General features: G+C 38.7%; 1 protein-coding gene across 1 annotated transcript in view; it reads left to right on the forward strand.

The window, feature by feature from the left end:
• Nucleotides 1–13,774, forward strand: part of NDNF (neuron derived neurotrophic factor) — a 43,473-nt gene extending 29,699 nt beyond the window's left edge. The window contains exons 2-4 of the mRNA XM_043971199.1: nucleotides 2,563–2,751; nucleotides 6,288–6,412; nucleotides 11,716–13,774. Of these exons, the coding sequence (XP_043827134.1) occupies nucleotides 2,564–2,751; nucleotides 6,288–6,412; nucleotides 11,716–13,112 (1,710 nt within the window). The 5' untranslated portion in view covers nucleotide 2,563 and the 3' untranslated portion in view covers nucleotides 13,113–13,774. The remainder of the gene's footprint in view (nucleotides 1–2,562; nucleotides 2,752–6,287; nucleotides 6,413–11,715) is intronic.
• The last annotated feature ends 577 nt before the right edge of the window (nucleotides 13,775–14,351 follow it).

The raw sequence follows: 14,351 nt of genomic DNA on the forward strand, positions 1-14,351 counted from the left end.
GAGAAGAAAACTGCACTTTGCTTTGGTTGTTCTTAACAAGAAATGCTTTTAGATGGTTATTTAAAGTGTCCGGTGCTTACATTTAGTATTTGATTCTTCCGGTGGTTACATTTAGTGACTAATAGCAGGAAAACATTTTCATTTTGTAGAAAAAAAAAGATTTAATTCAGTATATGGATCTGCTTTCAAAGAATATCAAAGTAAGGTTTTATTTTGAATAAAATCTATATAGGCAATAATTAGTTTCTGAAGAGGAGTGTTTACAGTTTCACAGATATATTTTATAAAAAGAACAAATCAGCCTTTGACCTAATTAAGTAATTAATTATCTACTGATGCAGAAGGCAGAGTAATACATTTTCTCAATAAATGTAAATTTCAAGAGATTTTTTTTACCTAAAAATCAATTTATTTTTTAAGTCATAAAAGTATTTTTTTTTATTTTACAGTTACATGTAAAGATAGTTTTCAACATTGGTTTTCATAGGATTTTTAGTTCCAAATGTTTCTCCCCCCTCCCCAAGACAGAAAGCAATCTGATATAAGGTTAAATAGGTACAATCACATTAAACATATTTCAAGAGAGCTTTTTATAGTTTTGTAAAATTGTAATTTAATATGATAAAATGTCTATTACAATGGGCAATAGAAAGAAAGGAAGGAAGAAAGAAAATAATTTTAAAATTTAGAGACCACCAATGTAGGAGACATTAAGTGTGTAAAATGTTAAATTATTAAGGCAAAGATCAAAATCAATCATCAGATTAGATAGAAAAAGAAAGACAGCAATGTAACAAACTTCAATTTTAATTGTTCTAACCTTACCCTTTCAAACCAGCTGTTGATGCAAAAAAAATTGGAAAAAGATAATGGCAAAAACATAAATATAGACTACCACCACTTTCCTTAAAAGTTTAACTGATAGAGAGAAATTGCAAGATTATTATTCTGGTGCTGGAACAGACATCAAAAAAAATTATAGTCTAATTCCCTCATTTTACATGTGCAGAAAAAGGGTCAGAGAGGTTTAAATGGCTTGCCCATGTCCACAGCAAGTGTATGTCAGAGGCAGGATCTGAATTCAGTTCTTCCTTACTGTAGGTCCAACATTCTCCCCACTATGGTATCCATTGCTTTCAAGTCTTGTTAGGTTCTGGCAATATCAAGAATATCCCAAGGAATAAGACATCAACTCTCCCCCAGGTAACCTCAGGCAAGTGTCAATCTCAGTTATCACATCTGTAAAGTAATGAAATTACTATGTAGATTAGTGGACTGGGTGGATATTTTTCAAGGGATCTGTATTTTTTTTAATGATAACTCTATTTCAATATAATTGCTTTCCTTTGGAATCTTTTGTATTTCATTTTATACATTTTGTGATATTCTGAAAAGGGGTCCTTATGTTTCATCAATGGGGGTGGAAGAGGAGATGAAAAAGAAGAAGGAATTTTCATTGAAAAAGTAAAATTTAATTAAAATAATTATCAGAGAGCTCAGATCTTTAAGTTTTTATTTTATTTATTTATATTTTAAATATTTATATTTTAAAAATAAAATTTTATTTAAAAATCAAATTGACTCACTAATCAATTAAATGCACCCCTGGGCAATATCTTCAGAGCAAAAGTACTTACAATTCTAATCTTATAAGCTTCTTTCATCTGGAAGAAGCAGTTTCTCTAAGAAAATGTTTCCCCATTGGATTAATGAAGAACTGTTAGAGCAGTGTTGGACTTGAAGTAAGGAAGAACTGGGTTCAAATCCTGCCTCAGACCCTAACTAGTGATGGGACTTTGAGCAAGTCACTTAGCCTGTATCTAACTCAGTTTGCTCATCTGTAAAACTGTGAAGAGTGAACAAATGATCTCTAAAGACGCTTCCAGCTTGAAATCCATGATCCTGTGAGACCTCATTGTAATTAAAGCCAGACTTTATCAATTACTTGGATAAAGGCAGAGAAGAAACATTAAACTGGTTGAAAACATAAAGCAAGGGGAAATACACAATGTATTATATGTCCAACTTGGGGGCCCAGGAAAGATTTACAGATGCTTAAACATTGGATGGTGGACTCCTCTACTGTTCTGTGGATGTGATTCTGAATCCCACAGATAGCTGTGTTCACAAAGGTATGGGATCAGTTTACCTTTTGCAGCTCTCTGTGTACTCATCACAGATGGAACAGAAATCGAGAGACTCTGTGGGATTTCTGGGACTGAATTCATAAGGTCTCTCATCTCAGCACTTTGTAGTCATCATGATCTGCTCAGGGGTTCATTCTCTTTCTTCATTCAGACCTCTCCTTTCTCTCTGGGGCAAGTATGTGGGACAGTGGATAGAGTGCTGGAACCGGAGTCAGGAAGATTCATTGTCTTAAGTTCAAATCTAGCTGCAGACACTTATTAGCTGTGTGACCCTGGGCAATTTGCTTAAATCTATTTGCCTCAATTCCCTCATCTATCAAATAAGCTGGAGAAGGAAATGACAAATCACTCCAGTGTCTTTGCCAGGAAAACCCCAAATGGGGTCTGAACAACAGAAATCCCTCTCTCTTTGCAGGATGGTGCTCTTTCACTGGGGTGTGTTCTGGCTGCTATTACCCCTTACTGCTTGGGCTCAGAAGTTACCAACTCGTGATGAGGAGCTGTTCCAGATGCAGATCCAGGATAAAGCCCAGTTTCATGATTCGTCAATGTTACCAGATGGAGCTGAGATCAGCAGCTATCTCTTTAGAGACACATCAAAAAGGTATTGTCCCTATGGTTCTCTCTGTCCTTGTAGCTTCATAAAGCACCCATAAGATACTGCACTTGAAATTTGATCTAATATTAATAATAACAGCTAGCATTTGTGCTTTAAAGTTTGAAAACCTCTTTTCCATGCTACTTCTTTTGATCTTCACAGGAAGGTGCTATTATAACCCCCATTTTACAGATGAGGAAATTGAGGCAGGCAGAGGTCAAGTGATGCCAGGGTGACATAGCTAGTAAGTATCTGAAGCAAGATTTGAACTCAGGTCTTCCTGACTCTAGGTCCAGAGCCCTATCAACTGGGCTGCCTAGTTGTCTTTGGTTTGAATGGACATAGACTGCGTTTGCCTTTTTTGTATCATTAGAGCTTAGCACAGTGCCTGGCAAACAATTTAATAAAAATGCTTGCTGCATCACCTATCTGTTTCTCATTTTATCTCTTCTGTCTATACCTATATCATCTCTATCTACCTATTTATCTCTCACCTATCTATCCATCTAAACATCTACTTATTCATCTAGCTATAATTTACAGATATAACTCATTTGTAATTTACATATATTCACATCTATAATTTCTCATCTATCTTGCTTGTTGACTGACTGATTGAGGTAGCATAATTGCATGGCAGAAAGGGCATTGGCACTCATGGTCTTGAAGATCTGAGTTCAATCCAGCCTCAGATACTTGCCAACTATATGACCATAGGCAAATAATTTCTCCCTCAGCCTCAGTTTCTTCATCTACAAAATGGGAAGAATAATAATAATTCCCACCTCCTAGGGTTGTTCTGAGGCCTAAATTTTATCTATCTATCTATCTATCTATCTATCTATCTATCTATCTATCTATCTATCTATCTGTCTGTCTGTCTGTCTGTCTGTCTGTCTGTCTGTCTGTCTGTCTGTCTGTCTATCTATCTATCTAATAGTACTTTGAAAATCTTAAACTTATAGGATGTTAGCTGTTATTACTATTGATACATGATGCCTATGAGTAGGATGAACCTCTTTATTGAAAAACGGAAGAAAATGCTTCTTTCTTAGTAGTTCTATAATGAAATGTGATGGTATATTTAAATTTATGGAGTGGTATGATCTTGGACACCAAGCTGTGAAAAGCCCAGGAGTTCTTTGCTTGACAGGATTAATGGCATCCTGCTATAGGGTCCCATTGCAAAAAATGAACTTGGAGGGCTACAGTTTCTTCGTTCCTCGCTCTTTTTTTTTTTTTCTAAACATGATGCTAGTCAAGGATAAAATAGATGGTCTGGAGCAGTAAGACTTATAGCAGTTTCTGATTTGACTAAATATGTCCCTTTGGCCTATAAGGGTCTCTCTTTTGAAATCCTCAAAGTTACTTTGCCAGTGCCTTAGCAAAAATATCATAGCCCTTAGCCCATAATGCCTTAACCCTTAGCATCATAAACTTGACTTTGAAGCCTCAAAGATAATTCAAAGATTGTTCAACTTCTGACTAAGCTAGAAAGGCTTGGAGTGAAGGTTGGAATGTCAGTGGGGACGACATTTAACCAGTTTCTTTGTTAAATTTACCTCTAGTGGGGCAGCTATGTGGCACAGTGGATAGAGCACCAGCCCTGGATTCAGGAGGACCTGAGTTCAAATCTACCCTCAGACATTTGACACTTACTAGCTGTGTGACCCTGGGCAAGTCACTTGGCCCCAATGGCCTCAACAACAACAACAACAACAACAAAATTGCCTCTAGCCTGCAAGAAAAAAAAAGTCGCAGTACCATTGTTACTGCCTAGAAACTGTGTTTTCATAGAGTTAATGGGCTTTAAGGCTGAAGGTAGAAACAGGGTCTGGGTATTCTACTACCATTTCTATTGAATTGGCATCAAATAAGGCTAGAATTGAAAACTCTTCTTCCTTAGTTTTGCCATCTGAGAACTGGGCATAAGAATACAAAGACTCATTGCTTATTATTTAATATTTTAAATTTGATTGTTTTCAATTAATACACACATTTTCTCCCCCTCCAGCCCTTCCCAAATTATAAAAGAAAAGCCCAACCCATGTAACAAATATGCATATTCTTAGCCTAATTTAAAGATGAATTCAGAGAACAGTTTTATATTTTTTTTCCTTCTTTTTTTTTCTTTTCAGGGCAATGAGGGTTAAGTGACTTGCCCAGGGTCACACAGCTAGTTAAGTGTCAAGTGTCTGGGGTCGGATTTGAACTCAGGTCCTCCTGACTCCAGAGCTGGTGCTTTATCCACTATAGCGCCACCTAGCTGCCCCTACAGTTTTATATTTTTCAAAAGCACTATTGTGATACTCTCTGATATATTACTCAGGCAAGACAGGAACATAGGTGTGGAGCTGAAAAGAACTTAGAGATCATCAGGTCCAGTATTCTGCAGCTGTGAAAACTGAGATACAGAAAAGTTAAGCAACTTGCTTAAGGTCACACAGCTTGTGTCTCAGTTGAAATTTGTACCTAGGCCTTCTTGACTACAAGTTCAGTACTTCATTATACCACATTGCCCAACTCTGATGCTTCCTGCCTGTGTGACATTGAACAAAAGTCCCATTTCATCTCTGAGGGCTTATGTTCATCTCCAAAATGGGGGGATTGGACTAGATAAACTTTAAGGTCCCTTCCAGCTCTAAACAGCGATGATTTAGTTTGGAGAGGGGTTGCTATCTGCATCAATGAAGGGAGTTTCCACACTGAGAAAATCACTTGTAAATATATTTTAAAAAATTGTTAACACATAATTTAAGTTGTTTTTGCTTTGGGTTGTTTTGTCTTTTGCCTTTTGTCAAAAAGAAACAATAATTTTAAGAACTATGTTGTTAGAATAACACTATTTTCCAACTGGGTAGCATAAAAAATTTCAATGGCAGCATTCTCTTAGAATACCTTCTAGCTAGCCTTACCACTTTTATGAAGAAGCAACAGCCTAATATAATAAGGTGACAATTTTATAGCATTTTAAGGTTTACAAAGTGCTATCTATACATATTAATTTCATCCTTTAAACAAGTTAAATAGTAGTAGATGCTATCATAGTCATCTTAGATAAGCCAATGAGGCTCTGAGAGCTTGTGACGTGTCCGTTCTCACACAGCTTAAATTAAGTTGAATTTGAAACCGGATCCAGTGATCTCTCCACTGCACTATGTTGACTCTGCTGACCAATGCCTTTGATAATGAGTCCTGGCCCTGGTTGAACTCTTAACATAGGATCAATTTGCAAATACAAAATCTACTTTGTCTAACTCGCCAGTTATTTAGAAATAGTTGAGCTTCTCACTATGCTTGATTTAGCTCCCAGAATTCAGTCAACCTGTTGGCAGAAGGCAGGCATGTTACCTCTAGGCTGAAGCTGTCAGTGTCATACCAGTTGTATCTGTAATCCCTTTTCCTTGTGAGTGTTAGCAAAATATATGTCTTACAGTGTATGTTTCTTGCAAGTAGGAAATGGTTTCTTTTATTGTATTGATATATAGTCCCTGTCTAATAGTAGATACTTAATAAATTCTTATTATTTTATCCCTCCCCAGGTATTTCTTTGTGGTTGAAGAAGACAACACCCCTCTATCTGTTACAGTAACACCATGCGATGCACCTTTGGAATGGAAGCTGAGCCTGCAAGAACTACCTGAGGAAGCCAGTGGAGAAAGCTCAGGTGATTAAGAAGAGCCATGTTGCTACTGTTATCCCCCTGGATGGACCTTGGGCCACCAGCATCCCATTAAAAAGAGGACAGTGTACTTGGCTCCCAGATGTCAGGGACCACTGAATTTGAAAAATTCCAGTCAGCGCTCCAGGGATAAGGAGGGACTTTCTGTTCTCTATTTAAAAAGAAAGGAAGAAAAAAGAAATAAAAAAGAAAGGAAGGAAGGAAGAAAGGAGAGGGAGGGAAGGAGCATGCATATCCACATGTGCATTTTCATTGCATTATATGCATAAATGTGTGTAAATATGTATATGTCTTTATATTACTATCATTCCCACATGTATCTCACCCATCCAGAGAGACATTCCTTATAACACGAAAGAAAAAAAAAAGAGAGGGGAGCCAATAATCAAAACTAACCAATGTACCAAGCAAGACTGACAACTTAATCAGTATTCCCCACCAATAGTCCTAGCCATCATGCAAAGAATGGAGGGATATGCCTATTATTGTCTTTTTATTGGGGATAAGCTCGCTAATTCTAATTACCTGGTTTTCTGTTTCCTCTATTTTAGTTTTCTCTCATTTATACTGCATCTTTTTTCCTGGTTCTGCTTACTTCAATCTTTGCCATTTCATAGAAGTCTTCCCATGCTTCTATGAATCTAAAAGACAATACAGTTCTCCGTGTTCTTCACTGATAACCTTTTTCTTTGGATCATTTTTTTTTTGAGGCAAATCGGTTAAGTGACTTGCCCAGGGTCACACAGCTAGTAAGTGTTAAGTATCTGAGGCTGGATTTGAACTCAGGTCCTCCTGACTCCAGGACCGGTGCTCTATCCATTGCACCACCTAGCTGCCCCTGTTTGGATCATTTTAAGAAATAGATTTCATTTTTTTTTTTAATGAACCAAATTTTGTTCTCCCTTCTATCTCCCTTTCCCAACCCCCCTCTCTTTAAGAGGGGAAAAAAAGGAAACAATCCCTTTAAAACCAATATACCTAATTGGACAAAATGCCCACTTAGTTCATGACACAAAAAGTTTCAGTGTTCATATTTAGCTCCCACCCCCTTCTGTCAATGGTAGGCAACATTCTTCACCTCTAGTCTTCTGGGATCAAAGTTGGTCATGGCATTGATTAGGAGCAAAGTCGATGTGAGGTGTCCATCTTTGCAAGTCCAGTAGTGCCCAGCATTGAGTAGGTCATTAAGGGACATTTCTTGAAATTGAAAAAGATTGAAATGGAATGGCTAGTGGGATGGAGCAACTTGGGACAAAATGTGAGATAGTCCTTATTTGTCTGGTGGCAGCTGTATTTTCTCTTCCTTAACATCAGACAAGTACATATTATTTGAGGGCAGGCTGGAACCAACCAAATGCACATACCATCCCATTTTGTCCTCTTCTACACCTTTCTTAGATTCTGTGCATGTAACTGGAATATTGATTTCCTTCTGCTTTAATGCTTACATGTATGCTGGTGAGCTGCTCAGTCTCCTTATGGTTCAACCCCGAGACAATAAGGGAACCTATTTAACTCCGATCCAGTGGCACACTATGTGCTGCCTGGATCTTGTGGCATAGGGGTGCCCTTGACCTCACAGACCTTGGCTTCTGCCTCAAAGGCTCCTTCCTCTGCCTTGGCTTTGGCTGTGACTTTGGCTTCTGCCTTGTAGACCCCTTCTGCATTGAGCCCAGCTCTGTTGTTTTTCTTCCTCGAGGTCATTCATGTTCCTATTAGTATTCAGACCTCCCTCCAGCTACGGCAAGAGTTTGTTCTGTTTCCATAATTTCTTAAAGCACAAAGATATTCTATTATATTTGTCTACCACATTTGTTTTGATATTCTCAATCTAGGAACATCTATCTTGTTTCTCGTTCTTTGCTACCACAAAAAATGTTGTTATGAATATTTTGCTATATTTGTTGTTCAGTCACATGCAACTCTTTGTGATTCAATTTGGAATTTTCTTGGCAAAAATAGTAGAGCAGTTTGCCATTTCCTTCTCTAACTCATTTTACAGATGAGGAAACTGAAGCAAATGGGGTTAAGTGACTGTTTCAGAGTCACAGAGCCAGTAAGTGTCTGAGGTCAAATTTGAACTTGGGAAGAAGAGTTTTCCTGACTCCAGCCTCACACTCCACCCACTGCACCACCCAGCTCTCCCTATTTTGATATATGTGGGACCTTTATATCTCTTTGCTCTTCCTATAGCTTATGCTTAGCTGTGAAATCCCTGAGTTAAAAATTGACATTTTATTCACTTTGTTTACCCAATTCCAAGTGATGTTGCAGAATGTTTGGACCAATTTGCAGCTCTAGCAGGGTAGTATGATGTCTGTCTTTCTGAAAGAGAGGGGCCCTTTTCAATTGGTTATTTTCATTGTCCTCATTGTTGATTAGAAATACTGCTTCTGACACATATTAGCTGTGTGATTCATGTAGAGTCAACACCAACCACCCTTAGTTGAAGGCATTCCTTCATCTGAGTTATCTTTCTCATTGAAATCATAAGTCCAGTATCTATCTGCTATTCCTTTATTATTTCAGTAAATTCTTGTATTAATTATATAAATTTATGTGTTTCATACCCTATAGACTTATACTATCAACTCATAGAAACTAGTTCTCCAGGGTGGAGAGTAGGTATTCATAGGGCCATTTCACACAAATGAAGATTATTTCCTTATTAGATTACTTCCCTAATTTCCATATTAGATTATTTCCTTCTCTAACCATGCAACTCTGCTGTATATTACCCTACAAGGATGAGTTTGTGTGTGTACGTGTGTGTGTGAGTACGTGTGTATATGTATGTGTGTGTGTATGCTGAGTTGATGACAAATTTATGATTTCTAATCTCAAATGGGCCCTCACTGCAACAAGACAACTCTTCCCCTCATTCCTAATCCATTCACTCCCCCAACACCATGGTGACTGTTCTAAAACATCTTGTTTTCTTCAGGTTTCCTATGATACCTCTCCTACTACCCTCAGAGCTAAGGACTACAACCCCTACCTCCCTGTCAAAATTGAGTCCATTCTCCAAGAGGCCCTCCCCCCTCCTCCTCATGTCACATCACTCAGACATCCTACTTCACTTCTCCTTCATTCATATATCACTTGAAGAGGTGGCTCATCCTTTCCAGCATATTGCTCTTTCTATCACCCCCACCATCTTCCATTTCTCTCCTTCTTACAAACACAGCCATATTTCCTCTATCCTTAAAAAAACAAACAAAAAATAAACAAAAACAAAAACCAAAGCCCTCACTTGATCCAAGCATCCATGGAAATTAGCATATTCCCTTCTTTTTCCTTCTTAAGAAAGCTGTCTCCACTTAATCTCTTCTCAGTCTCTTCTAAACTCTTTGAGCTTTGGCCTCTGACCTTGTTGTTTGGCTGAAATGACTCCCTCCCAAATAACCAGGGATCTCTTCATTACCAAGCCAATGGCTTTTGCACAATCCTCAACCTTCTTGACCTCTCTGGGGCATTGGACACTGTTTATCATCTTCTCATTCTGGATATCTTCTCTCCTCTCAGTGTTCATGGCCCTTCTCTCTCCTGGTTATCCACCTACCTGTCTGATGTCTCCTTGTTAGTGATCATTTGCATCATAGCCCCTGACTGACCACTTATCTGGGAGGCAAATCTGTTTCATGTACAAGTGTGACAAGATCTCTTCTGAGATCCTTTGAAATCAGAGATTTTATGATTTGGATTTTATCTTCAAGTCTAACCCAGAGAAGTTTCATGCACTGCACTAAATAATTGCTTAATAAATAGTACTGAAATAGCAACTTAAGGCTTACAAAGTACTTTACATAGTTTTTTTTCATTTGATTCTGTGAGGTTGGTGCTATCATCCCCCCCCCCCCCGCCCCTGCCATTTTACAGATGAGGAAAGTGAGGCTGAGAGAAGTCAAATGACCTTCCAAGATTCATACAGCTGAGGAAATGTTGGAGTCAGAATTCAAACTTAGGTTTTCTTGACTCCAAATCCAGTGCTTTATTTACTGTGCTACCTAGCTGCCTCATTCCTTTCTCCCGCTACCGCTCTCTCTCTCTCTCTTTCTGATCCGGGGTACCAAGGTGGTACAGTTGATAGAGCACAAGCCTTGGAATCAAGAAGACTCATCTTTGTGAGTTCAATACAGCATCAGACACTTACTAAATGTGTGACCCTGGGCAAAGTCTCTTAACCTTTTTGCCTCAGTTTCCTCATCTGTAAAAGGAGATAGAGAAGGATCTGACAAACCACTCTAGTATCTTTGCCAAGAAAACCCCTCAATGGGCTTATAAAGAGTTATACATGACTGGAAAACAATATCTATCAATCATCTATCTTAATAAATAAATCAGTTTTCATTGGAAAAAAATGCCTAAGCCACAACTTCAAACCATTGTTTCTTTCTCTTATTAGTTCTTGTTGAAGTCTTTCCCATAGAAACTGATGTATATATCAGGTGTCAGCATAAAAATATTCTTAACTTACAGGCCATACAAAAAAAAGAGTCTGTGGGCCAGATTTGGCCTGTGAGTTATAGTTTGTCAACATTTGGCATAAATCATTAAGAATTTAAAATTGGAAAGGGGTGGTAAGGATCATTTTGTTCAACTCCTTTCATTTTGATAACTTTTTATTTATTTATTTTTTTTGGTGAGGCAATTGGGATTAAGTGACTTGCCCAGGGTTACACAGCTAGTAAGTGTTAAGTGTCTGAGGCTGGATTTGAACTCAGGTTCTCCTGAATCCAGGGCCAGTGCTCTATCTACTGCACCACCTAGTTGCCCCCAACTCCCTTCATTTTGAAGAGCAGGGAATTGAGTAAAATAAAAGTCAAGTGACTTGGTTAAAGTCACTCAGTCCATTAGTCCCAGAGCTGGGGTCTAAACTCAAGTTTATTGTATTAGGCTCTAGCTATTTTTAAAATATATTTGTCTTTCTATTAGCTGCCAAAGATGGACAATTTAACTTGTCCTGTAAGAGGCATGAGACAACTTGCCTTATAAAATGTCTCTGTTTTGTTTTGCTTTGTTTTTTGGCGTCTGTTATCTTTCCTAAAGTGAGTTACATGGAAATATATTTTGCAAGACTACACATGTATAACCTATATCAAATTGCTTGCCTTCTCATTGATAGTGATGGGGAGGGAGGAAGGGTGAGAATTTGGAACTTCATGTTTTAAAAAGAAATATTAAAATTGCTTTCACATGCAAAATAAATAAATAACTGAGGGAGTAAGCAAAAACAAATAAAGAACCAAATAAATAAATGGATGAATGTCTCTGCTTGTCTTTTCTAGGTGAACCAGAGCCACTTGAGCAGCAGAAGCAGCAGATAATTAATGAGGATGGCACTGAGTTATTCTCCTACAAGGGAAATGATGTGGAATCGTTTCTGTCTTCAAGTTCACCATCTGGCTTGTACCAGTTGGAGCTTCTCTCCACTGAGAAGGATACCCATTTTAAAGTCTATGCCACTACAACACCAGAGTCAGACCAGCCCTACCCTGAATTGCCCTATGACCCACGAGTGGATGTTACCTCTCTAGGACACACCACGGTGACTTTGGTATGGAAACCCAGCCCCACAGCCTCCCTGCTCAAACAGCCCATTCAGTATTGTGTGGTCATCAACAGAGAGCACAACTTCAAAAGTCTCTGTGCTGTGGAGGCCAAGATGACTGCTGATGATGCCTTTATGATGGCTCCTAAGCCTGGCCTGGATTTCAGCCCATTTGACTTTGCCCATTTTGGATTTCCTTCAGAAAATGGTCCTGGCAGAGAGCGGGGCTTCTCCAGCAAGCCAGTTCCCAAGCTGGGGAGACATATCTACTCCAAAACCAAGGTGGACATTCAAAAGATCTGCATTGGGAACAAGAATATCTATACAGTTTCTGACCTGAAGCCCGACACACAGTATTATTTTGATGTGTTTGTGGTCAAAGTGCCCAGCAACACAAGCACTGCTTACATTGGCACCTTTGCCAGAACCAAGGAGGAAGCCAAACAGAAGACAGTGGACCTCAAAGATGGGAAAGTCACAGATGTGTTCATCAAGAGAAAGGGCACCAAGTTTCTCCGATTTGCTCCTGTCTCGTCCCATCAAAAAGTCACCTTCTTTGTCCACTCCTGCCTGGACGTTATTCAGATCCAAGTCAGGCGAGATGGGAAACTTCTGTTGTCCCAAAACGTGGAAGGTGTCCATCAGTTTCAGATTAGGGGGAAACCAAAAGCGAAGTATCTCATTAGACTGAAAGGAAACAAGAAGGGGGCCTCCATGCTGAAGATCCTGGCTACCACTCGGCTCCATAAGCAGTCATTTCCCTCCCTCCCGGAAGATACCAGAATCAAGGCCTTTGACAAACTCCGCACATGTTCTTCAGCCACAGTGGCCTGGCTGGGCACTCAGGAAAGAAACAAGTTTTGCATCTATAGAAAGGAAGTTGACGATAACTACAATGAAAACCAAAAGAAAAGAGAACAGAACCAGTGCCTAGGACCAGAAACAAGAAAGAAATCAGAGAAGGTTCTCTGTAAGTATTTCCACAGTCAGAACTTACAGAAGGCAGTGACCACTGAAACAATTAAAGGCCTCCAACCTGGCCGATCTTACCTTATTGATGTTTATGTCATTGGGCACGGGGGGCACTCAGTGAAATATATGAGTAAAGTCGTGAAAACAAGGAAATTCTGCTAGTGACTTTGCCTTGAGAAAGAAACTTTGGGAAAGTTCAAGGTGAACACTATCCTACTTTATGTGTAAACAATTGACTATCGCACAGCTGAGGGAAGTTGTGGCTCATATTTGTACTGTGTAAGACAAGATATCAACTTGTATATTTATGTTTACCTATGCCATTGTCATATGGGACTGGGCCAGGTGCTCCTGGATGGCATCTGGAAGATGTATTACAGGGTGGTCCAGCTCCCCACTGGACTCTTGGTTTACATCAACAGCTGCAGGAAATGTGGAAGGAATCTCCTGCCATCCTTTGCTCTCACATTGCATGAACTGCTTCTAAATTATGTTATTACTTCAAACTCTGAAAGATGTCATTCATTAGGTGCATAAACACACACACATACACACACACACAATTGCAAACACTCTCTGTAGAGCCTAGGTTGTCTGTAAATTATTTTATAAAGTCTCGTTTGAAATGTCAGTGTTTCGATGATTGTAAAGTATTGAATTCTTGCCATGTCTAATTACCCACCTAATAATCAGCCTGTACTCTGGTAGCCTTCATCACAATTCCAAATTCCAGTCTGGCTGAGTTCAATGTTTAAATGCTATACTATGTACAAAGCTGACATATCTTATATTCCTGTACATAAAATTAAAAATCTTAGATTATACATTCCTCCTCCTCTCATTGTGTTCTAGGCAGGAGAAAGAGCCTCCTGGCAGAATGAAAGTTCTACTCTGGCCCTTTCGGTAATGTGGCACCTCAAAGGGCTTTTCCTTTTAGTTAAGAAGGCATGTAAAGTCTCCCTCAAGTTAAGGATGCATTAATGAAAGCTGTTAAGATGTGTAATTTGACGTTGAACAGAAGCCAGCTGCTGTGGAAGTTGAGAACTCTCCCAAATAATTGTTAAAAGGACCGGACCTGTCAGCCAGACACCATAGCTCAACAAACATTAAACAAATATCGCTCAGGACTTAAAATGGGTCCCACCCTAAACATCTGTCTTTAAGGACAATGTATAAAAGTTCAAAGGCATTTCCATTTACTTAATTAAATATTAGCCAAAATGATTTTTGTGATTTCTGGATAAAACAATTTAGTCACTTCCAATTGAGCCTGTGCTAAATAATGGGGAAAAATTACAGTAATTAGTATTACTTTTATTTTTAAATAGCATTTTATTGTAATTCTGGAGTGACTTTTTAGAAGATAGATTAGGAGGAGGCAGCTAGGTGGCACAGTGGATA

This window comes from Dromiciops gliroides, chromosome 6 (assembly GCF_019393635.1).
Source record: "Dromiciops gliroides isolate mDroGli1 chromosome 6, mDroGli1.pri, whole genome shotgun sequence".
Classification (NCBI taxonomy): Eukaryota; Metazoa; Chordata; class Mammalia; order Microbiotheria; family Microbiotheriidae; genus Dromiciops; species Dromiciops gliroides.